The 26,086-nt window shown below is 31.7% G+C and overlaps 1 protein-coding gene across 1 annotated transcript in view; it reads right to left on the reverse strand.

The window, feature by feature from the left end:
• Nucleotides 1-8,349: 8,349 nt before the first annotated feature.
• The window catches only part of LOC149486416 (uncharacterized), a 59,008-nt gene continuing 41,271 nt past the window's right edge, over nucleotides 8,350-26,086 (reverse strand). The window contains exons 6-9 of the mRNA XM_089698010.1: nucleotides 23,644-23,787; nucleotides 14,858-14,950; nucleotides 10,431-10,580; nucleotides 8,350-9,229 (exon numbers count right to left, since the gene is read on the reverse strand). Coding sequence (XP_089554136.1) covers nucleotides 8,715-9,229; nucleotides 10,431-10,580; nucleotides 14,858-14,950; nucleotides 23,644-23,787 — 902 coding nt within the window. The 3' untranslated portion in view covers nucleotides 8,350-8,714. The remainder of the gene's footprint in view (nucleotides 9,230-10,430; nucleotides 10,581-14,857; nucleotides 14,951-23,643; nucleotides 23,788-26,086) is intronic.

Raw genomic sequence — 26,086 nt, forward strand, 5'->3', positions numbered from 1 at the left:
GTTCAACGACATGACGACTATGATGATGACTACGCTGGCCAACTCTCACTTGGCCAGCGTGATCATGATGATGATGATGAATCTAATGTAACTGTAATGTTATACTTTGAGTAAGTGACAAATTGAAATAAAATCCGTAGTTTCAATTTTACGTTCGCGCTAAACTGTAATAAATCAAGAAGACGTCTCAAGTGATTTATGGCCGTTATCCGAGCATTAAAAATTAATACAAGGGATATTTTCAAGTGTTTAGACTTAATATATTGCATTTTTGTTCTCATAGTTAAATTTATTATCGAGAACAAGAACTCATTTTAGCTTTTGTTGCAACCCAAGTTGAAGAGCCTGGCTTAGCCTTATGAGCTAATCAAAGAATTAGGTTAGAAATGGCTTTAGACTTTCGAATAAATATATTATAAGACTAGTTCTAATATTAATTGTTCTAGTGTTCTCAGCTTTAAATTGCTTCAATATGGAATATTAAAGCTAGAGTAGATTTTATAAATTACACACCCTATTATAACATACAATTTCTAAATTATAAGACGAAATCAACATTAACAGTAGTTTAAGAAACGTCTAGAAACACAGATTTTAAATTTAAATCTAAAACAGCACTATATATTCATCAAGATAACTATTCTCCTAAGATTTAAATGGACGAGATTTCAGGAAGATGATTTGCATATCATATCCTGCCTTTTAAGATGGATTAAATTGGACTAGAACATTCCTTATCTTAAAATGTATTTAATCTGTATAAAGGGGTTTCTATTCCCTTTGAATATACTAAAATATTATCATAACTCATCTTTCATTTACTGAAACACAAAGGACATTTTTATCTGAAATAAAACTGATTCACGCTGCTTCACTTACTGTTCATTATTTTTTGTTGCCGTAACCTTACTGCTGTTTGTCTGCAAGAGCATTTTATTTATTCACAAAATAATTATCATTGTGACGAATATTAAAATGTTTATGCTTATGATATTTTAAAATAAAAACGTCGCATAACTCTCTTCTCAAAATTAAAAAGGCATTTTATTTGTTAACATTTTTATGAAAATAAAAGTAAAATTCACAAAATAAAATGAAGCGTACATATTATTATTTTCCGCTCTTTCAAACCAATTAACACTATAAAGTTAATGAGGTAATTGGTGACTGTTTGTAGTTACTATATAATATGATACCTACTTAGGTACAATATGTTATGATTTAGCTCCATCCGACTCGATTTTAATTGAATGTCACATTTTGAATACATTGCCTTGAAATTTATTAAAAAAATATTTAAAAAAAGTTTTTTTTCTTAAAATAAAATTTTCGTTTCTTTATTTTTGATTCACAACTTAGTACCTACTATTATACAATTGTTATGGGTAAGGAGCAATATCGTTGTGAACGGCTAGTGTCTGAGATAGTTATTTCTAAGACCTATGTCAGATACTAGCCACCCTCGCGAATAGCTCTACTAATATAGTTACAGTTAATTACAAACAATTTGCTTCACTACATTAAGTTCTGTCTTTTTAAAATGTGCTCAGTTATTTCAGTCGTGTTTGTTAATAAGTATGAAAACTAATTGCACACACTAAGTGGGTACAGTCTCGCACACAAGTCACGTAACTCGAGGGTACATTTATGTAGATAACCTCTTTGCTTTTAATTCTTCGAGGAAACAAGTTAATTACGAATGCCCATTATATACGAAGCTTTTCATCTATTTCATTTACGAGATAATGGATTACTTGTGTGTATGTGTGCTTTTATTGAGTTTTTTTGGCAATGGAAATCCCGATATATGTCATGGAGGAAGGTGATTTTGGAAGTTTCACTTTTGATATGTGTGCTCGGCACACACGTTCTTTTTTTATTGATATGGCTGTTGTGAGCTAGTAAGATATACAGGCATTATCAATGTCTGTGTATATCGTATCAATATAGAGATTTTTTTCAATACATTTTGTAAATAGGAAAACCGTAAAAAAGACCTAATAAATACATAGTTTAACGATCATTTTCATTTCATTCTTCATTCGAAATATTTGAAAGTCGAAATATTATTCGCTATACTGCAGTTTTATTGAAATTTGCTCGTCGATGTGGAAGTGGAGCTAAAATATATCTTTTAAAATTTATGTTCGAGTCGGGTTGGTTTGAATTCGCACATGTTTTGAGATGATACATATTTTGTATGTAAATGGCATAGTAATAGAAGACTTAGGTTGCTGTTTTTATCTTGCTACTTACCTTGGTGTAGTTTTTAATGACATAGGGAACTGTCATCGGAATAGGAGATATAATTGAAATAGGCGTTTAAAAAGTGCACATTCTTCTTGCGGTGACGGCATTTTCCTGACGGAGTGCAGCTATTGAGATTTTACAAAGTGATAGAATTTTGAGCCTGACCTTATACAGCAGTAAGATTAGAATGTATAATATAATATGTACAGCTGTACCTACTATGTACGTACTTAACTAAGTTCCTTTTTTCAAGTAAAATAAACTAGTTAAAAAGTTAAATGAATAAGTATTAATGACTTTAAATGTAATAAACACATTTTTAACAATTGGTCGAGTCATCTCGAACTAAAACAAGCTCTTATACTTAATGATAAATAACATAACAATAAATTAAGGATAAATTATCACATACTGATCCCAAAAAATACACTTAAATTCAATACAAATTCAATATTGGTAACGAGAAAAAATATTTTTATTCCTCTCATGGTTCCTATACTTACTACAATATCTATACACGATCTGTACGATGAAACATCGAGGAGCCTTGAATAATTTAAGATTTGAGTGAACGATCAAAATTTATTGCTTCACATGCGGGAACTTTCAGCATGGCGATTTTATCTTGTCGCATTGCGTATTGTTATTGTGATAAAATATGCATGGTAAAAACAGAAGGCTACTATATCAGTATGGGATTTCCTATATGAACTCATTATATATTTTAACATAGTATTATATTTAACTTTTGTAAGTTGTTATCTCTATACTAATAATATTATAAAGCTAAAGAGTTTATTTGTTTGAACGCGCTAATCTCAGTAACTACTGGTCTGATTTGAAAAATTCTTTCGGTGATAGATAGTCCATTTATCGAGGAAGGCTATGGCTATGTATTATCACGCTAAGACCAACAGGAGCGAAGCAATGCGGGTGAGACCGCGGAGCACTGCAGCTAGTCTCTGTATATAAAATAAATCCCTATTTCCCTTGGTCACGGCATCACGCGTGAACTGCTGAACCGATTTCGATAATTCTTATATTGATGTTTCCACGGTTTTGCATTCGTTGGAAAGGTCTCGGGCTCTGTGAGGTTTATAGCAAAGAAAAGTTGTATCTGGTGACGAAACGGAGTTCGCCCGGTTTGCTAGTTTAATAAAAAACATTCAACAAGTAATTTGCTTTATACATATTTTCAATAAACAATTAATGAACTTACATTTTTCGCTCGGTACCTATGTTTTTAATCATGTTATTAATTATCGAACCGCAACAACAATGTTTTAATTTATTTTATTTGAACAATAGCTTTTAGTCCTGGTATTTACGTTATATAGAAAGTAGTAAGAAAGATTAAAGAGTATTTCGTAGTTTCAAATATTCTAATATATAAATTGATAATCGTATTCAAATGTATATTCATGTCAAGCAATTAAATTGATATGTTTTGAAGATTTTGCTCTAAAAGAAAATCTATTTGCAGTTATAACATAATTTTGTGAAACGTTATTTAATACTAGCTGTGCCCGCGACTTCGTCCGCGTGGAATAGTGACTGCATAGTAAACTACTTAACACACAATTATTGAGTAAACACGTACTACCATAAACAATTAAATAATAAGCACTTGCAGATTATTTTACAGTTAAGAAATAAAATAAATTAAATAAATAACAACACAAAAGAACTGTTAGTAAAATTTATTACTAAACTGAGCTAAAAACTTAGGTACAAAAGAGTTCAAAATTTCCAGAGTATGGCTATTCTCCCGCTCCCATATCCTTCTACTTTCACAGACTTTCAACTTTTCCCTTTCACCCCTAGTAAATGGCAGAACCGATTTTGATGTAAACCATGTCTAATTGTACCTATATGTACACGTCATATCCTTTGATGCTTCATTTGGATTATTTATTTGAACTATATGTAACCTTAGGTGCACTATATGTAATAAGCGGATGAACCGATTTTGATAAAACCAGACTAATTGTAATTCACACGTCATGCCCTTTCATTTGATATGCCGCTTGAGTGTATTATTTGACCACATTCGATTATTCATTCCCACTTTTACTGCTATAATCCAATAAATGGATAAACCGATTTGGATAAAAATATGACTAATTGTACTTTCACACGTTATGCACTTTCATTTGATATGTCACTTGGGTATATTTGACAACATTCGTTTTTTAAATTCCCACTTTTAACCCTATTGTGAGAAATTACACGCGAGGCCGGGTTAAATATTAGTTTGAATGTAATAAGGATGTACTGCGATTCTACTCAGCTACCTAATTGATGCAGGTAGTTGATAAAAAATCGCAGCTAGCCAACGACTATTTACAAAGTGAGGGTAGTTGGGTCAAACGTCGTATAAACAACGTCCGAGCCCCTAGGTACGATTCGTACGAATGCGCCACGAGTCAAAGGAAAGCTTTTTATAGTACAGCTAATCATGTTCAGACATGAAATAATGACAACTACATTGACAATTATTCATCCACAAAAATTTTAAATCAAAAGTTACGTCTAACCCTATATAATAAATGGATGAACCGATTTTGATTAAATATGCCTGATTATACTTCACACGTCATGCCCTTTCATTTGATATGTCACTTATGTATATTTGACAAAATGCATTTTTTTATTCACACTTTTATACCTATATCCAATAAATGGATGAACCAATTTTGATAAAATATACCTAATTGTACTTTACACGTCATGCCTTTCATTAGATATGTCACTTGGGTAAATTTGATAAAATTCATTTTTTAATTCTCATTTTTACTCCTATATCAAATAAATGGATGAACCGATTTTGATAAATTTGACTAATTGTTCTGACAGGTCGTGTACTTTCATTTGATTTGTCACTTGGGTATAAATTACAACATTCGTTTTTTTCATTCCCACTTTTACCCCTATATATAATAAATGGATGAACAGATTTTGATAAACTGTATCTAAAAACCAGCGCGTCGGAAAATATTCCCCTTCACAAATACCGCATCTAATTCTTATTACTCGTTAGCGGGCTACGGTGGCACAGACAGACACACAAACACACGCGTTGGGGGTTAAAATATAATACCTACGACATAATTTAAAGGAAATTTTATGTAGAAAATTTAACTACCTAGAAGTAACTATAATGCAATTTGTGCAGGTTTTAGACTTAGCAATTTGTGCATGTTTTAGGCTTAGCAAAAATCTAAATAAAGGTCCTTTGAACTCCTCCCCCCCTACTGCACCCTCAGCTTACCCCGCCCCCCCCCTTGGGGACTTTCGATATGACAATCTGGACTTGTCAAGGAATAACTGTAGCGTATAACTTACGTAATAAATTTATTTATGTGTTTTTATCGTACACTGTACAGTGTATCAATAGAATGCCTTAGCAAATGTTCGCCGTGATTACTTAAATGGTCATAACTTTTTTATTTATTAACCGATTAACATGAAATAAACACTAAATGTTAAATGAAGCTTACCACAATATATTCGTGAAAACCGCATCTAAATCGGATAAGCCGTTTCTGAGATTAGCGTGCACGAACATACAGACAAACAGACAAACAGACAAAAAATTTTTTAACTACAGTTTTGGGTTCGGGATCGATTTACTAATAACACCTGCTAATTTTTTTTACATATTTTCATTGTACAGACATCACTTTTCTACAATTTTATTATATGTATTGATGAACAACCAATTAATCATTAAACAATAGAACAACACCAAGGCTTATAAAAATTGCAAACCTCTATTAGGATAAAATCCCGTTAATATGGTATGTAGGTTAGTAACAGAATAGTTCAGAATATAAAAGGCTATTTTTAGCATATGGGTTAGAAGCTATTCACGTCTATTTTACTGATCGATTGGCCATACGATCTAGTATCTATGACCTACTAGTTTCTATTGATAATTGAAACTAGGCACCAGTGTTCATAGTTACATCAAGGTTGATATCTACAAGTTAAGTACCTATTATGATGTGTGTTGTTCGTTTAATGTTTAGTTTATATACTTACGTGAACCATAGAGCCACTCGAAGATGTTGATTTGGTATGAAATTTCATCTGGAACCTAAAATCTTAATGCTTGCAATAACAAACTGCAAAAATGACTCGTGAAGTTTGGGGAATATATATTATTACATAAAATGTGACTCTTATCATTATTTTAGATGAATAGGATTTTTATAAGTGTTGTTAGAGAAGCGCCTGACCACAATCTGATGGAAAGCTAAGTGCTTACCATCAGGCGAGAGCGTGATTCTCTTTCCTTGAAGACCTCCATATTGTACTCGTCAAGGAAAACAGATTCAGGGAGCATGTTCCAGTCCCTCTCGGTTTTAATGAAAAAATGTAGAGACGAACCGCTTTGTACCTTTGCACATGGAACGTCCACCATAATATACGTAGGTAATTTTTTATACCACATTACATTTAGTTCCAATCAGATTCAACTGTTTTTTGTGAGGAAACAATATTTAAATAAACATATATTTAAAAACAGTTACCTATAGTCAAAACAAACAAAAAGTAAAAACGAAGTGAAAACCACCTTTTTATGTAGTTGATTAATAAAAACCGCCAGATTAACACTTAACAAAATAAAGGTGATTATTGAAATTGCATTTTAATACATCTCGGTTTGTATGTGGTTTTAAATAACACACGCACGTCAGTGAAAATCAATTTATTCTCTTCATAAATAATGAACATAGTGAATTTTAAGCATCTGCACGAAGTTAAATAATTATGTTCAACATTCAGTCATTTGCTAAACTAAAACATTGATACCTATATTTTTGTTTCATGCTCATTGAGCAAACGCGTTTCAGCTACTGCATGTTTTTGATTGGTTGAATAAATAATTAATATTATTTTAATCATAATATAATACAATATTAAGTTATTTGGTAAACTTAAGCCGTAAAAACATTAAATGTATAATTTCTGTTTACAAACCTATTAAACCTTTTCGATGTTTACTTAAAAATCGCTGTTCAAAGCTTTGTTGTGAAAAAATAATTGTATCATATAATAAAATAAATAAATTATGTTATATAATCACAAAGTTACTCAGTCAATATGACACAATAATGTTTACAGTACCGTATTCATACACCGTGAAATTGACCCATGGGAACTTGAGAGATAGTCAAGGTAATATTGGTGCTTATATTATTTTTTGTGATTAGTTGTGTTTTCATACATTACAAACAATAAATCAATCTTAATATAAATAACAAATACAAGTTGATTCGAAACAAGATAAATGGGGTTACAGACCAAGAGCCAATAATTCAATCATAATAGTTAAAACTTAAAAGTTAACACTTTATAAACAGTTTTAAGTAAAACAATATTATAGTATATTATTCGCGACTTTTAAATCCCTTTAGAATTCACATTGTATTGAAATACATGATTAATTCAATTGAATGTTCTCATCACAAAATAACACTATTAATATAAAATGTTAACATTAAATTATTGTATTTTAATTTACTAACAACATTTTATAAATTAAAACATCTTGTCAAGATTCATCCAAACTCCACAGGTATTTAATTATTAGGCATAATATTATATCTCACATAAACTTATAACATGCAGTAGCTGGAGTAAAAACGAAAACTATACAATACAGTATCTATAATCTAAAATTATCAAGTGATATAAACAAAGGCAGTCTAATTAATCATAATTCTACCTTACACAGTAACTTTTACACTTATATTTGTTCCCTAACTATAAGACACGAAAAAGGCACTGTGTTTTTTAATTAAAACCTATATTCTAGCACCTAGGTTTAAAAAAGTATAATCATAATAAACATGTATTATAATATATTTTATATGTAACAATAAAAACACTTTATGAAAGAGATTTTTTTCCTACAATTTTAATTACGTAAATTATATTAAGTAGTTAAAAAAATTTGAAAACTCTTAAAATTTTACTATTCCTATATAAATTTGTTTCCTTTCCTTAGGATGTTCCTATTCAAATTATCCACGATAAGTTCCCAACTGGATAAAGAAGAATTATAGAATTTATAAATATAACAAATACATAGATATCTCAAGCTATTAATCGTAAATTCTCTAAGAAAATATCCCATACTTAATGCACCCTTTAAAATAGACGTTTTACGTAAATTCAATATATAAGTAATATTATATAATAATTTATATGTAACACATAATATTTTGAAACTACCAGCTTACAATGTTTAAATTGAAAATGAAGTTAGCGAGATAGATAAATAATTTAATGTGCAACAAACAGTACAGAACTTTTCCGTGTCTTCAGTTGGAGAACAGCGCACAATAGGAAAGTTTCAATTAATATCACAGTTGTATTTAAAAGTAGGACAAGTTCTACACGATCTAGAAACAGTAAGTCCGCGATACATCCGAACACTGGCCACTGTCTTGATGTCACCCGAAGTAGTACTGCGCGTTCGAATATCGATATAAACTCCGCGCGTTAGGGTCGGTTTCGGCTTGCACTTGAACTCTGGGGAGAGTTTTGACCGCAACTCCACGACCTAATGTGCCATGCGGCATAGTCCTGAGGGGCATTTCTATAGGGAACTCGGCGACTTGACCATACATGTTGGTACTTACGTGCGGGTACGTGTTGGGAACTGGGCGCCCGACATATCTATTGATTTTGGGGCTGAGCGCAACGTTCGAGATTTGAATGTCCTGTTTCATGCCGTCCGTCATGTCGATGGGCCCGGAGAGGCTGGTTATGTTGATGTCGTTGTCCACTTCTGATATGCTGTCGTTGAAGCCGTTCGGAATATCAGTTGTGGCGGACACGTCTGGGCCTTTTGGTTGTTCTGTGTTTTGCTTTTGGAGCACGCAGCGTATGATGGCGATGATCATGCAGAGGAGGAGAACTGCAGCCACGCCAGCTATTATGTACACGTACATGATGTCGAATTGATCTGGAGACAAAATTTATTAATAGATTTTGCTATTAGTTCCGATGTCTGGCTCTACTTGATAATGCAAGGTAACTAATTTTTATTTAAATCTTTTGCTCAAGAAGTGCAGAAAACGTGCAAATTTTAAATTATAATGACCTGAACATTCATAATTAATATATAAGATAAAACAAGTTTTTAAAATATTTTGAAGTTAAAACATAAGGCATTGGTATATTTAAATGTTACTTTTCAAGAGAAAATACAGCTGCAGACAATCTTTAAAATAATAAAAGTATTAATAATATTATGGAATGTTATTCAAGATATTTCCAAGCAGCGGACTACTAAGACAGTAAAATATGTAGTATATTCCTCTCATAAGTATGCACCACTTGCAGATTTTGCCTGTATCTTATGAGATAAGTAATCTGAAATGGTATTGGATAAAGGAAGAGGTGTTAACTCTGACTTTTCCAATACTATTTAATATATCGATCGCATTTCCATGCATAAAATAACAAATAAAAAATAGATATTTTAGTTCCTCGTATGTGTTGATAAGGTTTTGATATAGGTACGTCTGAATTTCGAATTTAAATATGATTAAATTGATAACCTACGTTAAACAAAAAATAATAAAACAGAAGATATTTAATTAATTAGACGTAAATGTAGCGGCGCTTACAGCACAACCCTTTACATTAAATGAGTTTATTAAAATTGCCTCTCCTACAATAACACGTGTTTTTAAAAGGGTCGGAGTTATCTCGATCGATTTGGTAAAAGGCAAAATGAATAAATGTTTGACCCTTCCAACGTAGTTTGTCCAAAAATATGTAAACAAAAAGCGAATAAATTCAAGTCTGAATGTTGTTTAACGCCCCTTTGAAATTTAACAGGCACGATTGCGGTTTCGTTCGGGATCAGGTACACGATTTTATGCCCAAATTTCGAAACACATAAATATTATATGTCTTGATTAACGGCGGTAAAATTAGACTCGTATAATTATAATTAACATTGACGTATTTATAAATACTTATAAATTTATACACAATTTTATTTAAAGATTTTCTATAAATACCAAAATTAATTAGGCAAACCTACTCAGACAAACTATATTCTTGCTCCAGTATTGCTTTCTCCTGTGTTAACACACAATAACTAATTGCATTATCATTACCAAAAATTATTTTCATTAATCAACTTATTCTCTTACCATCTTTTGGCAGGTGATGCCGTGGAGGAGCTAGCGATGGTTCTTCCCTGGTGATGTTGATGGAGTGAGCTGGTCGCTGAGGTGGTACTGCAGCTACTGCTGGCGCTGGGGGTACTGCTGACTCCCCCCACCAGCGGTCGCTTGATTCATCTAGTATGAGAGAATTGTAGACTTGAGAAAGACGCCTTTTTTGTTGAGTTAGGAGTCGATACGATATAACATGAATCTAGAAGTGATTGTTCAGTATCCGGCACACTCAAAATAATGAGACATTGCCAATGTGGGCACCACATTTGAGATGCCTGTATCATTTGTGCCATTGAGTACAATTTGTCAATTAAACTGATCGATAAGCAAAACAGTATATATACATTTATATTATATATTATATTATGAGCCATGACTGTCCCACTGCTGAGCAAAGGCCTCTCTTCCCTCAACATATCCTTCCTATACATTTAGGAAGTTGAAAAACTGGCTATAGATAATGCAATAGTAAAAAATGTGGAGTTAATCTGACGTAAAAACACGTAAAATAAAATAAGGAAAGGTTATTTTTTAACTCACGCTACAAAAACCTCTTTCATATTTGACTTTGACAAGACTTTGAATTTTACGTACCCTCAAAGATCTTAAAAGGTATGCTTTTAGGACGAGATAAAGGTCGATTGTTTAACAACAATATATATTGAATATTATCTAAGAAACCTAAAACAGCGGCAAAGATTGAAATCTAATAAAGGCCAAATCCATGTACAAAATAAATACAGCAAATAACAGAGTGTTATATTCTGATCCAGTAATCCGTTTTCACACTGACGTAAGCCAAAGGAAGAAAGGCAAACAAATCTTCGAGACTACTGGAGATAAAATTATGAGCGGATTAAACGAACTCTTAGCTTAATTATATTTTATCGCGTTAGATAATTCTTGACAGGGTGAAGATACAATTTACAATTACTTTATCTACTCTTTATAAAATAATGTGCAATTTAAATACAAAACACGGTAATAGTGATTCCTGCTTTTAAAACTTATTTCTAATGCTTTACCTTTCATATAATCTATTCTATTTAGAGAATTCATGTTTATCAATTCATGCTTTTACACTATCCAAGTACCCTACTGTATTTGTAGAAATTGCAAAAAAAAATATATCACCTTTTCTTTTAAGGAGACAAATGTGTTAAGCAACTTTTCATGAACATTATTAAAATAAAGCGAATACCCTTGATTTTCTGAATATATTCATAAATGGTACAATATTAGGTACTCACAACTGAATATTACTATGCAAGAATATCATTAAATTTATCTTTAAAGCATTGAGTTGATGTATTATTAAAATGTTTCCTCCGAGATCTGAGAAGAATCACCTCTTCACCTCATTTATGAGGCGTTGCGTTGAATAAAAACATTCCCAGTTGTTTCTTCTTATCGGATTCTCGTTTGTATAATATTTTATGCCATTACAATTACAGATTTCGCTTATACTAGGAAGTCTTTAGGGTATGTAATGATGTTCAAAATGACTCGCAAACTATTGAACCAATAAACTGTATGTAGTCTTCTCTAAATCTATTTACAATAATAATAAGTAGGGTCGTTTTTCGCCGCGGTTTTGATAGAGGTTACAGGATTTTCTGGAAATCTTTTGCGTCAAAATAGTTTATCGGAGATAGGATTGCTTGAAGCCGGATACGTAGATAGCTTCAAGGAATCTTACCCGAGAGTGTTGTTATATAAAACGGGTTCTCTTAACCAAAACTGCTTGTGGGAAAAGGATGGTTATGGCATAGTAAATGAATGCAAAGATTATGTAGGAGAAATTGGGACTGATTATGATGGCAAATATTTTGAACGAATAAAACGTGTTATGCACTGAGAAGTAGTCATTGTCATGTTGTACAGTTTTCTTTTCTAGTAATAATTATAAAATCGAATAAAAAAATCTAGAAAATTATATAAATATTTTGTTGAATGATTACAACCAAATTTATCTGATGATTTCTATAATACTTCATAAGCACATCATGTGCACTTATTAGTTCGAGTACAAACAGAATTTCTAGAAAGAAAGAAAGAAAGAATAATTTATTTGCCAAAAGCCAACAACAGATATAATAAAAAGATTAAGAATTATTTATTATTTTCAAAGTTAATTTGAATTTTTTATTTCAAAGTTAATTTGAATAAAGGGCTTTTGGGTGTGTGATTTTTTGTCACCATATTTGGTGAATCTTGCAAAATTTTCAAAATTATTTAAAACATAGAACTTCATGTTATTTAAAGCAGACTGTCTCATGAAACAAACTCCTTTTAAACTTTCTAGCTGCATACGAGTAATTATATTCTGGAAACTCCAATCCTTCGTAATAATTTATTTCAATTTTTCATTTAGAATATACATATTATACTGTGAATATTCTCGAATACTTTAACATTTATGCGAAAAATTTCTTGGATTTGTTCGAGAAATTTTAATGAAACCAGAAAATGTAAAGTAGAGCTAAGATTTGTGAAATTTATGTTGAACCACCATTTAAATAGCTTTGAATGTAAAATAATTTTACAACAAATGTACGCTATACTGCAGCGTATATATTTTATCATGTCCACGTCCTAAATAGGTTTAATATTTAAATAATAATAAATAATTAGTTGTAGCCAGAAGCTCTTTCGAAATTCTATAATTATATGGTTGCATTTTATTTTTATACTTCACGGACTTCTTGGAGACCCATATTAAAAATATTAAAGCAGCATTTTCATTACTTTTAAAAGTCAAATAAAACATCAGGTGAAATTTTGGATTAAAATTAGCAATTCTCCGCTTGAAGAGTATTAATAATTTAGTCAAATTCTAAAACTCCACTGAATTTTAACTCGTTCCTGCTTAAGTTCTGCAGACTTTTGTCGCATTTTAAAGTACATGCATATTGCACGAGAAATCCGGTGAATTAAAAAATGTTCAAATGATTAGTTCGGATTTTATAATTTTATTTTGTCTCATTACCTAGTTAATTAACTTATGATGTAAACTTATGTACAGATATCGTACAACTAGTTATAATAATTCAGTATATTTCAACCAAAAAAGTGTAAATTTTGATAATTTGGCATAAGATAAACAGTCAACGAGTAGTTCAGTTTCTTCAACTAGGTCCTTATTAGGTTGATCTTTAGCTGATATGTTTTGTCTTATTATAAGCATACATCAATATGTTTAAAAATGAGCATATTCTACGCTATATTATTATTCAATTATATGATGCTAGAAGCTAAAGAAGTATGTCTAGCTCCTAGAATCGGTCACTAAATTATCAAACTTAAACATACTAGTTTTATCCTAAAACGTTCAAATGCAAGGCATGAATATCAGTTAACTCCAAAATATATGAATTCTGTGTAGCATGTTATATCATAAACTTTATAATTACTGTGAATTAAGCAACATTGCGGTTTTGATAATAATATTATGAGTCGGTATCGTGATATGAATTAAATATGAATGTTATTCATAGTTTATTTTAAAATAGATTTTTATAATAGTGTATTTTACACTGTCATTTGTAGGGTGCATTTTATAATGTGTAAAGATTAAAAGAAGCTTAACTAACGCGGAATTTAGTTATTTGAAAATTGTACTAGAATCTTTAGCTTTATTATTTTTCTTATTCGCATAGCAGTCGCATAGTCGAGATTAAATTAATAAAAAACTTCCATACTTCTATGGATTAATAAAAAATATGAAATATAATTTGGAAAATCCAAAAGTGCACGCCTCATAATTTTTTTTAATAAATATTTATTAATTATTATTTTTGTTTATTTAATAACAATTAAACCACATCGAATCAGACCCTGAAAAATGAAAGGGTTCTATTCCTGAGCATACTCAAGCGTAAGAGAAAAAAAAAGACTCGATTAGTAAAGTATTTCGGTCGCTATCGTGTTAACAAGAAAAAGGATCCGCACATACAGACACACGGACGTCCAAGACAGAACTTTTTTAAACTGTTTTTTAACTAGATTAAATAACAAAAATGACATCAAAAATATAATGAACGTTAAAAATAGTGTTTTTTCTTAATATGTGTGTGTATGTATTATCTTACAAGTGCAATGTATGATACATAAAGACATTTTAAGTTTGAAAAATCAGATGTTTTGCGCGAAGTGACAGTAGTACCCACCTCAACGCTTCGCTTATGAGGCGTGCAATATATTTGTACCTACCTACAGATTTAATTAACGTGACGTTGGCATAAAAGTTACATAGCATTAATTTAATTTCCATGTATGACATATCAGTATAGAGCAAACTGTACAGTTATTGTTAAACTCCTCATTTCCGCAGTCTTGTAACAAGATATTTGGTTGAATTAAGCACGCTTTTAGCGATGTTAAAATTTAAAAGCACTTACCGACATCTTCGTGTTCAAGATCAGACACATCGTGGGCTACCTCATCCTCTTCAGGGGCACTCTCGTACCGTTCCTTCAGGACTGTCCGAGGCACTGAAACGAAAATTTCAACTCAATACCCCAATAATAGAGTTCAAAATCAACTAAAACTACTCTCAAGTGTGCTGAGTCCTGCGCTATTAGAGGCAACAAAAAAGGGACGTTAATTTTAGATTTTGAGGGTGATTTGGGTTTAAGGGTATTCGTGTTTTAAGTGCCTTTTATTTTTACAGTATTAAGTGATGCTTGAAAGTACGTGACTTATCCGCTATCAGTTTCGATCTACGAAAAGTGGATTTGTTTTCAATTAAGATGTCCAAATTTTAGTTATTTAAACAATTACGACGTTTTTAAAAATAGTGGTTTTATCTTAGTAACTAAGGCGTGCTCTATTGTTAAAATATCTTTAAAATAAACGAAAGATCCAACGAGGATGCTACATTATATCTAATTTCATAGTAGCTATCACATATCCCATCATATTTTGATTTTTATACAGAAATCCCACGATGACGGGAACTATGCATTTTTCTTTGACTACATGGCCGAAGCTGCGAACGAAAAGCTTTCAACGAGGTTATATTATTTGCATCGATCTAACTACACAAATATGCAAAATCGAAAGCATATTAGTCTAGTACACCGTACATTTGTGAAATAATAGTCGTATATTATATTATTTGGTTCACTTAACACGTTCCCCGTGCAAGGGGCGCACGACGCTCGTGGAACAATAGTCAGTTAATTCTGGCTAACCAATCCTGTATAATTCGGCTGAAATACTACGAGGCATCTGTGTATTAAGGAATAATGCATTTGTATTTGCATATTATTAGGGTATTCGATGCAGTGAAAACATTAACATTTGTAGGTACGCTTTAATATAAACTAGCTTTCCGCCCGCGGCTTCGCCCGCTTAGTCTCAAACCTAATAAATTATATACTAAAACCTTCCTCTTGAATCACTCTATCTATTACAAAAAACCGCATCAAAATCCGTTGCGTAGTTTTAAAGATTTAAGCATACATAGGGACACAGGGACACAGGGACATAGGGACATAGGGACAGAAAAAGCGACTTTGTTTTATACTATGTAGTGATGATAAGACGATATTTGCATCTAAAAAATTCTTATAGACACATGAATATAATATTGACTTAAATCTAGCTGGTACTTGGCACAAATCACAAAAAAATTGAAGTTTAATAAAATGGAATGTTTACGGAACAAATCATACCTAGGTACACACAATAATCTGAATTGAAAATAAATTATTTTCCTGCGTTTAAACAAAATATGTAGATAAATTTTAACTAAAATTGTTTCTATTTTCACATCAAATTATTATTATAACAAAGAATTTTGAGTTATTGTTTATATTGATAGTTTTAGGTGGAACTGCAATTCATAAGAGCAAAAGATAAATGAAACCGTACTCAAACTCAAACCATTATTTCTACTTACTTTTATTTAGGTATATTAAAAATCCAGTTTCGATAGAGCCAACTCAAAATCACAGTTTATTGTCTGAACCTTGAAGATTTCTACCAAATACAAAATATTAGCGAATACTAATGTTCCCGCTAGACTAGATAATTTGTGTGAAGGTCAAGGCTTTACTATAACTCTATCATTATCCATCATACATAACACATGAGTGACACTGATCGATTTCTCTTCAAGCTAGTAAATTGTAGACCTTGTAACAAGTATTCAAGATTCTTCCTAATTAGTCTGGAAACGTCTGGAACTTGTCTGTTACTACTTATTATTAAAACTTCTTAAAAGCCCGTTATTTTAATGTTATTAACAATAATTTCAAGAACAAAACGACCGCACGGAATTCCTCTTACAATCTAAAGGAGTTGTCGTCGACTAATTTAAAATTAATTCTTGAATTTTGAAGACTGTTTTCAATTGACGAAAGTAGGTGTGAAACTGTGAATTACCTCATTTTGTAGATATAAGAAATATCAATTTATGATGTTATGTTTACGTCATGTACTTAACATTTACCTATATCGAATTTGCAACTTTCTATTAAATCGTATAGTATTCATACATACTATATACTATACTATAAACTGATACGTACACGAAGCATACACAATATAGTATTGAAATAAAAGTAAAATGTTCTTTTTTTTTCTATAAATCATAGTAGAATTTAAAAAAATGTTGTGTGGTTTTATGAAACCACGGTAAAAGTGAAACTGTTCGAACGGTTCCGAACACTGCTTTGTGTAGCGCATGTCGCGTGACGTTCGGCTGCCGTGTAGGTATACCTACTCGGCAGCCGCGGTACACGCGACATGCGCTACACAGACCAAAAAGTTTGAGACGATGTAATAAAAGTTTCACTTTAATAACTACATTGAATTTTAGACTAATTGCAAGTCAAAAGTGAAATGCCAAAGTGTAATTGGTTCTAATAAGTATAGATAACAATTTTAATTTATACGATTGATATCAAAGTGTTAACTAATGTGGGTTAATTGAATATGAATGAATACCTACTTGAACATGTTTTACACGAACAAAATACATAAGTATATACCTGATTCCAAATTCTTCAAAAATCAAACCTCCCTCTGTCTTGCTATAAAAACCTGTTCACTCATTGAAAACATAGCTATTAATTACTGAAGTTTGACCTATAAAGAACTATACACCATCATGTTCAAAATAATATTACCCCAGCATCTAACTGTCTAACTATGAACTTCACAAGTTTCAAAGTTCAATTAAATTGAACAGAAACCGTTTGGAGAACATTCTGGAAGTTTCGTTTCATTGAAATCGGATTGCAATGGATCAATGTTCAGTCATTTCGGAGAAGTGGCTAAATCGTTTGGCTAACAGACACTAGCCGCGTTGGCCGAATTAGTAAGTTGGAAGCTTTTGATTGTAATGCTTTGATGAGTTACCAAGAATTTACCGAGTTAAGTTATAATTATTAAATGATTCTTAAAAAATGTTTTTGTTCTTGCGTTGTGAGCCTCGCTAAAATTATAAAGAGTTTTATTTTAGAAATAACAAAAAAACAAACGAAATACACAATCACATTTTACAAAGTAATCGCATATTTAAAGAAATATAAATAATCATATTATTTACTTTTATTGGAAGTTAGAATATATTTTTCCATTATTTCTACGGGAAAAGTTGGCTTTCATTTATTTATGTAAATAATTAATTATGTGTTTACACAATAAAACAGATGTGACATTGACTAGAAATTACACTATTCATTTTGCTAATAAAATGTAACTTTTGGAGTGAGCATTTAGATGTTTTTGTATCAGCCAAGCGAAGATGCTTTATTAGCCCATTAATTTGGCTGATACTCGTTGATTAAACATAGTCTTTGTCACGGATAACTCTAATAATAAATATTATATTATATTATTTACATTAACAAGTTATGTTATTAATGATGGTACGGTTTTGCCAGTACCAGCTTCATTCAAATAATATTTCAGTGCGTATTAGTAGGCATTCAGGAAGTTTCATTTTCAATGTTGCTTTAAATCTCGTGAATCTTTATTTTGGTCACAATATGTGATATTTAATATTTATCCAAGTTCTAAGACTGTATTATTTGTTCATTCAAACTGAAGCTAAGAATATTTCGCTGTGAAAAGTCGGGGCACATAAAGTTTAATCTTTCGATTGTTTTGTGTTTGTTGGGCTTTGAGGAAAATCTTGTGGAATCGGTTATGTAAATTCTTTGTATGGTATTGACGTTATTTACACAATGACGTATTTATTTGTTATATTATATGTATAATAGTAACGAATGGTGCCCTGTAGCAAAGGTAAAAAATGTTCACAATGAATACCTATAGTCTAATTTCTAATTTGACAATTGGGAGGGTTTTGTTTCGCACAATAGGATAATTGGCAGTACAATTTGAAGACCAATGCTGGATCAATGTACAAAGTATAAGTGGACATTTTCAACGATCCGTTCGTTTACAACATGACCACAGCTTGAGCCGGTAATGAAAAGCCTGACATCAACCGCAGAATACCACAGCGTGACATTAATCAATCCACTCTAACTGGTGGTAATGACTCAAAACATAGCATTAGTACTGTTGTTAATTGATACATCGATTGGTACGTCGTACGTCGTACGTCGATAACGAACCTTTATAAACTAGAACACAAATATTTATTTATCACTACATAGTATAAAACAAAGTCGCTTTCCCTGTCCCTATGTCCCTATGTCCCTTTGTACGCTTAAATCTTTAAAACTACGCCACGGATTTTGATGCGGTTTTTTTAATAGATAGAGTGATTCAAGAGGAAGGTTTATATATGTATAATAACATCCATTAAATAGTGGAGAAGTACTCTTATTTTTGAGGTTTCTAATGTGATGTCGTAAAAAATTACACTTTTTCCGCTTACATTGCAAACGCAGGCTGAACCCTACGAGTTTTATCAAAATAATGTACTAAGTATTATACACATTGAAAAGGTCTACAGAAAAGTCCGCGATGGTATATGTCTATCTCTTATGGATAACCCACAATAACTTTTTTTTGTCATTTACTTTTTACGACAAATAATGGCTAATTTTCGATGCGATTTTAACCAATACAGCATTAATCCTTAACCAATTAAATACCTTGAATACATTGTTCATTTAATATAGATCTATATGGCCGTTTACACCGTATGATTAAAGTGAATATTTTCGAAGATATTACAGATTTAAAAATTGCGGGACGTAGCGTTTGCGGCGGCGGTACCGGCCGGCCGCTATCTATTTTATACCCGTACGAAGTCGGAGCGGGCCGCTATGTTTTTATATACAACGTTCACAGTTTTTCTGTAGTGTATTTAGTGGTATTTAGTATCAGCATTGCACCCGTGCGAAGCCGGGGCGGGTCGCTAGTTCTATCTATAGAAGCTCTTTGAAATAGTCATACCATACTTTAATCATATACCACCGGTTGAGAAAGCAGTTTCTACAGAGAAGAGTCGGCAAGAAACTTGGTAGTTGCTCTTTTATAAAGAGGATTTAAACATTAGTCTGATAGAAGCAAGAACCTAATACAAGAACATACTTTAAACATTCTATACTAACTTCGATAAATTCGAAGCGAGCAATCATGTCGGAGCGCAATAAGTTGGTAAATTTCCCAAAGCAAGTATGTGCTATAACTGTTGGCATCTTAACGTGTTCTTTGTGCATCGTGATTCATCAATGATTCAGAAGATAAATATAAGATGTATTTTAAACTCATTTGGTATTTCAATTTGTACAACAAATGTGTATGCAGAGCAGTAGACATTTCTGCATTTGATATTATTATGAATGGATAATCTGGATGAAATCTAAATAATAAATATCCAATTACAGAATACAATATATCATATATATTTGCGTCGTGAACAAGACCTAGCAATTGAACACAAGGATAACTAGAATATCTTCATCCAGAAAATGGCTTAATCATAGAAAACGGACATCGAAGACATTGCGTTGAAAAACACGAACAACTGAACAATAAAATGAGGATGCTCGACCCCGGGTGGCGATTCACATTTTTATATCCCATATGTATAAGTACGACGCCAGTCTGACTGGATACTCTATCTAGACAGCATGATATTATGTTTCCGTATAAATTTAGAGATCCGGCTATTTTGTAGCTTAGAAAAAACATGGAATTGAAAAAGAATAGCCTCGTTGTTTGATGTTTGGAGAGCATTGTGGCCGCTAGGTCAATGAAACTTCTGATTGTTTGGCGCACATTATATCTGGGATTCCATTTTGTTATCTGATATCATTTCATATTATAGTCATGAAAGTTATCAGAATATCATATTATGAATTATAAACACTAATTAATCCTCTGCATAATGATAATTGAATATAAAATGTCTAAACTGCAAAAGTTAGCTAAATAACGATAAAATGATTTTCTAATTTCACCACCAAATGTCGCAAAACAATTTTAAGGCTACATTATTTTGTTATTGCAGAATTAATTTGCCAATTACGTCAACAGGAAATGGGAAGTGATATTTTTATACAAAATATAGAAAATACTGGACTGACCTCGATAAAATGGGGACAATTTAACCAGTTATAATTTTTTAAAATAAATGTTTTTCTTGATGAGGAATAAAATGACAACTTTAACGAAAGTCGAAACCTACTAGTTTTCAATTACCTACTATATACTTTATTTATTGATTCAATCTTCAGTCTTGCCATACCACATCTCACGTAAACACAGTTAAAGTAAATAATACTAATAAGCCACAGTAAAGTATCAAAAGTACACACGAGTGATGTTGAAGTTTGAACCGATTGCACTTCAACAAGATACGTGCAATAAGAGCTTTGTCGATCAATACTTCACGTGCAAACTTTGAACATTTTTATATCGATATTGCAAATAAGCAAATACAGCTCGTATTATGATATAGGTAACGATGAATTGTATGAATAGGATATGAGGTTTCGAATGAAATCAGTGGGAGGTATAATTGGTTACCGACGGATATTCGTTTAATAATAATTTTATGCCTTCATAATACTGTTAAAAAATAATTTGGAAAATCCAAAAGTGCACGCCTCATAATTTTTTTTTAATAAATATTTATTAATTATTATTTTTGTTTATTTAATAACAATTAAACCACATCGAATCAGACCCTGAAAAATGAAAGGGTTCTATTCCTGAGCATACTCAAGCGTAAGAGAAAAAAAAAGACTCGATTAGTAAAGTATTTCGGTCGCTATCGTGTTAACAAGAAAAAGGATCCGCACATACAGACACACGGACGTCCAAGACAGAACTTTTTTAAACTGTTTTTTAACTAGTTTAAATAACAAAAATGACATCAAAAATATCATGAACGTTAAAAATAGTGTTTTTTCTTAATATGTGTGTGTATGTATTATCTTACAAGTGCAATGTATGATACATAAAGACATTTTAAGTTTGAAAAATCAGATGTTTTGCGCGAAGTGACAGTAGTACCCACCTCAACGCTTCGCTTATAAGGCGTGCAATACTACTAATATTTTTTTTTTCAATAAAAAAATTATATTGTATTAACTGTAATTGAATGATGAAAGATACTATTACAACGAAGTCTTCAATCAATCAAAATGTAAATTGGATAAAGGATTATAAAGTAAAGTAAAAGTAGGTACTTACTTTTCTGATATAATTCAAATTTTTATTAATAATTTACTTAGTTTTTTAACTTTCAGAAAGGGAATAATTTGAATACACCCACGACCTGTTAAGTATTATTACAAATTAAATTCAGTTATTTCAGGAATTATTTGAAACGTACTTTCCGTCAATCATTTGTTTTCAAAATAGAAGAGAAAAGGAAATGTTGGAATTATTGAAGATTTTCATTTCAAAGAACAAATCTTATTAAACGGTTTATTCCTACATAATGATTCTAGTCTAGACATTTAATTTGTTTGTAAGATTGGTTTTAATCAAATTAGGAATAGGTACGCAATAGGGAAATTTGTGACAAAATAGAAAACAGTATGATATTTTTAAGTAAGTCTTTTTCGAAATATTAATAAAGAAAATATTTTAGAAAGTTGCTTACATTAAAGGTAGGTAATTCACATTTGAAAATATTTAGACAGTTGATTACAAAAACCACTAAAGTTAATTCACATTTAAAAGTGATCGTTGATAAAAAAAGCTAGATCGTTCTTCTCTCAAGGCAATCCATTTTGATTTATCTCCGTTTATTTGGATCGTAAATAACTAACAGTAATTGTAAACGGTACAAAAGTTGTGTCAACAAGGATTTATTTCTTCAGTGTCCTTGAGGCTTCGGACACGTTTCAGGGTCCCCTTTAATATCCGGAGATAGCTACGGGCCAACGATACTAAAAATACAACGAACGAAATATTGCAATTAGAACTGTATAAACGGTTTTCGATTGTGGAACAACAAGCTGAAATGAACGTGAGCGAATGGTTCTTGTTGAAGGATTTTTTTGAATTTGTTGAAGTTAATGGTACTTAGACATTTTACGTTAACAATTCTTAGCAGAATATTTTTACTTGTGTGTGTTGGTTGTAGAGAAGAAGAAGATGAAATTTTTCAACTCACGCATTGTATTATATAGATACTTTTTTTAAAGTATAATGTGTTGAATTAATACCCACATATTTGTATTCCATATTGAATACTTGAATAAAATGGCTAAAAGCATTGATGTAATACTACATTAGATAAGGCACTTCACCCAAAAATGCACTTGAAACTTGTCACCTAATTGATGATACATGTACATTTTTAAAAGTATTTATCTACGAATAGTAATTTTAGTACCTGATAGCAGATAATTTTATAAAATTCAAGCTTGACTGTAAAAGATTTGGCAATTATATTTCTCGGGACACTTCAACCCTAACGTTATACTCAGCTTTATTTTCCAAATAGACAACGACAACAAAAATATACTCTACTAGCTTTCCACCCGCAGCTTCGCCCGCGCAGTCAAAGAAAACCCGTATAACCCGTTCCCATGGGATTTCCGGGATAAAACCTATCCTATTTCCCGGGGTAAAAAGTAGCCTATGTCCTTTCTCGGGTATCAAAATATCTATATACCAAATTTCATGCAAATTGGTTCAGTAGTTAAGGCGTGATTGAGTAACAGACAGACAGACAGAGTTACTTTCGCATTTATAATATTAGTATGGATTAAAACTACCAATAATGTCCACTTACCACACGTATACACGACTTTCAGGTACGTCCTGCTGCCGGAGCGACACGGCTTGCCGAACATCTTGCTGTCCGCTGACAGCACGCAGCGTCGCTTGCCGTGACACTCGCGCATTGCTGTTTCAGTTGCGTATGGTTCTAGACAAGCTGTAATGTAAATTTATATCAATACTCATGAAATTATTGTATTGTCACAAATCGTTGATAAGTATACAAAATTTGAATTAAATCTCTCGGTTTGAAGTGGGTTTATTTATTTTATTTTATTTATTGAAATTATTCTTACAAATTATTACAATAACTTAAGTCTAAGTCCCACAAAACTGCACATTTAATTTGTCTAAAGGAATATATACAAACATTTAAACGGACTACTAACAAGTTACAAGCACACAGGTGAAACTCATAATTAAAATATAATCGTGTAAAAAATAAACTTCTATAAACAAGTCTTACGTACCTACAGTACCTAATTATGTAAAACATTATTCATTGGCCTTTCACCGTTAAAATTACTTGAACATTTTAATGTAGATCAAATTTCAAAGCTCTTCACTTTTCCCAAAATAATATAATATTATAATTAAATCCTTATACTTGGAGATAAATTCATCAAAAGCGCCATTTAATGCCAAAGGTCCCTTCCTCGGCCGACTTAAACAAGTACATAATAAATAACGCAGCAAAAACTTTTGGGCTCATTACTTTAGCGTATTTTATAAAGCACTCAGAATAAATATGAAATAAACTGATCTTGGAAAAGAAACGTAATATTTTGTAAAGTGAATTTACCTTCGGATTACAGAATATATAATATTTTTGAATACAAAATTAATTTTCTGCCTAGTTTCTGACCTTCATTACAATTTCAAACTCAAAACTCAAACTCAAACTCAAACATTTATTTATTCAATTAGACTACTTTAAGTAGCACTTTCGAATCGTCATTACATAAGTATTTTTAACATTTACCACCGATTCGGAAAGCAGTATCTATGGAGAAGAACCGGCAAGAAACTCCATAGTTGCTCTTTTAAAATCATATTGTCAATATTACATAATCTGTAACTTAAATCTAACTACATAATATATCATAATATGCCAAAGAACTGTCCTGTGGTTCTTACGCGACAACCCTCCATGGATTTTCATCTTCCATATATTCCTTAATGCTATAATAGGCTCTCTGAACTAATATATTTTTTACATAAGTTTTAAATTTAGCACTACCAAACTCTTTAATATTATGAGGGATTCTATTGTAAAAGCGTATACCTTGACCCATAAATGAATTTTTAACTTTAGCTAATCGGAAAAATGGCATTTCAATTCTATTTCTGTTCCTTGTGCCATAACAGTGTCTATCTCCTACTCTTGTGTGTACGTCGGCATTTTTGTGTACATGCAAAATATTATTAAATATATACTGTGATGGTACAGTAAGGATACCAGTATTCTTAAAGAGATCTCTTAGTGAGTCCCGAGCACGTAAATTATATATAGAGCGAATGGCTCTTTTCTGTAAGATAAATATAGTTTCTATATCTGCTGCCCTGCCCCATAGTAGAATTCCATAGGACATAATACTATGAAAGTAGCTGAAATAAACCAATCTAGCTGTATCTTCATCGGTGAGATGCCTTACCTTTCGGACTGCATATGCTGCTGAACTGAGCTTACCTGCAGCGGTGTTGACATGGGCTCCCCACTGTAGTTTCTCGTCCAATGTTAACCCAAGAAATACAGTCGATTCTGTAGGGTGTAATACCTCCCCGTTCAAGGTAATATTTCTGCTCAACTTTTTAACGTTAGGTAGTAAAAATTCAACACAAGTTGTTTTTTTGGCATTTAATAATAAATTATTAGCAGTAAACCAGTCGGATATGTGTAAAAGAGTACTGTTCACTTCGTCAACATTTGGGTCATGCCTATCCACATTGAATATTAATGAGGTATCATCTGCAAACAGAACTATTTCACACCTATCCTGTAAATAATAAGGTAGATCATTGATATATACCAAGAACAAGAAGGGTCCTAAAATAGATCCTTGTGGAACACCAATGTTAATTGACGCACCGCTAGAACGTTCTCCATTAACAACTACAGTTTGTATCCTATCATGCAGGTATGAGGCTATGAGGTTCTGAGCTTGTCCTTTAATCCCATAGTGATTAAGTTTACGCAATAATGTACAATGTTCAACGCAGTCAAATGCCTTGGAGAGGTCACAAAATATCCCCAAAGCATTTTTTGAGTTTTCCCATGCCTTATATATATGTGTTAGTAGTGCAACTCCAGCATCTGTGGTTGAGCGCCCCTTTGTGAAACCAAACTGTTTGGTGTGCAGCAAATTATTAGAAGCAAAGTGACTAGTCAATTGGTTTAATATTAACTTTTCGAATACCTTACTTAATGTTGGTAAAATCGAGATAGGTCTATAGTT

Source organism: Colias philodice, chromosome 8 (genome assembly GCF_061535455.1).
Source record: "Colias philodice isolate Cphi_HAF_F1 chromosome 8, ilColPhil1 Martin Lab GWU primary, whole genome shotgun sequence".
Taxonomy (NCBI): Eukaryota; Metazoa; Arthropoda; class Insecta; order Lepidoptera; family Pieridae; genus Colias; species Colias philodice.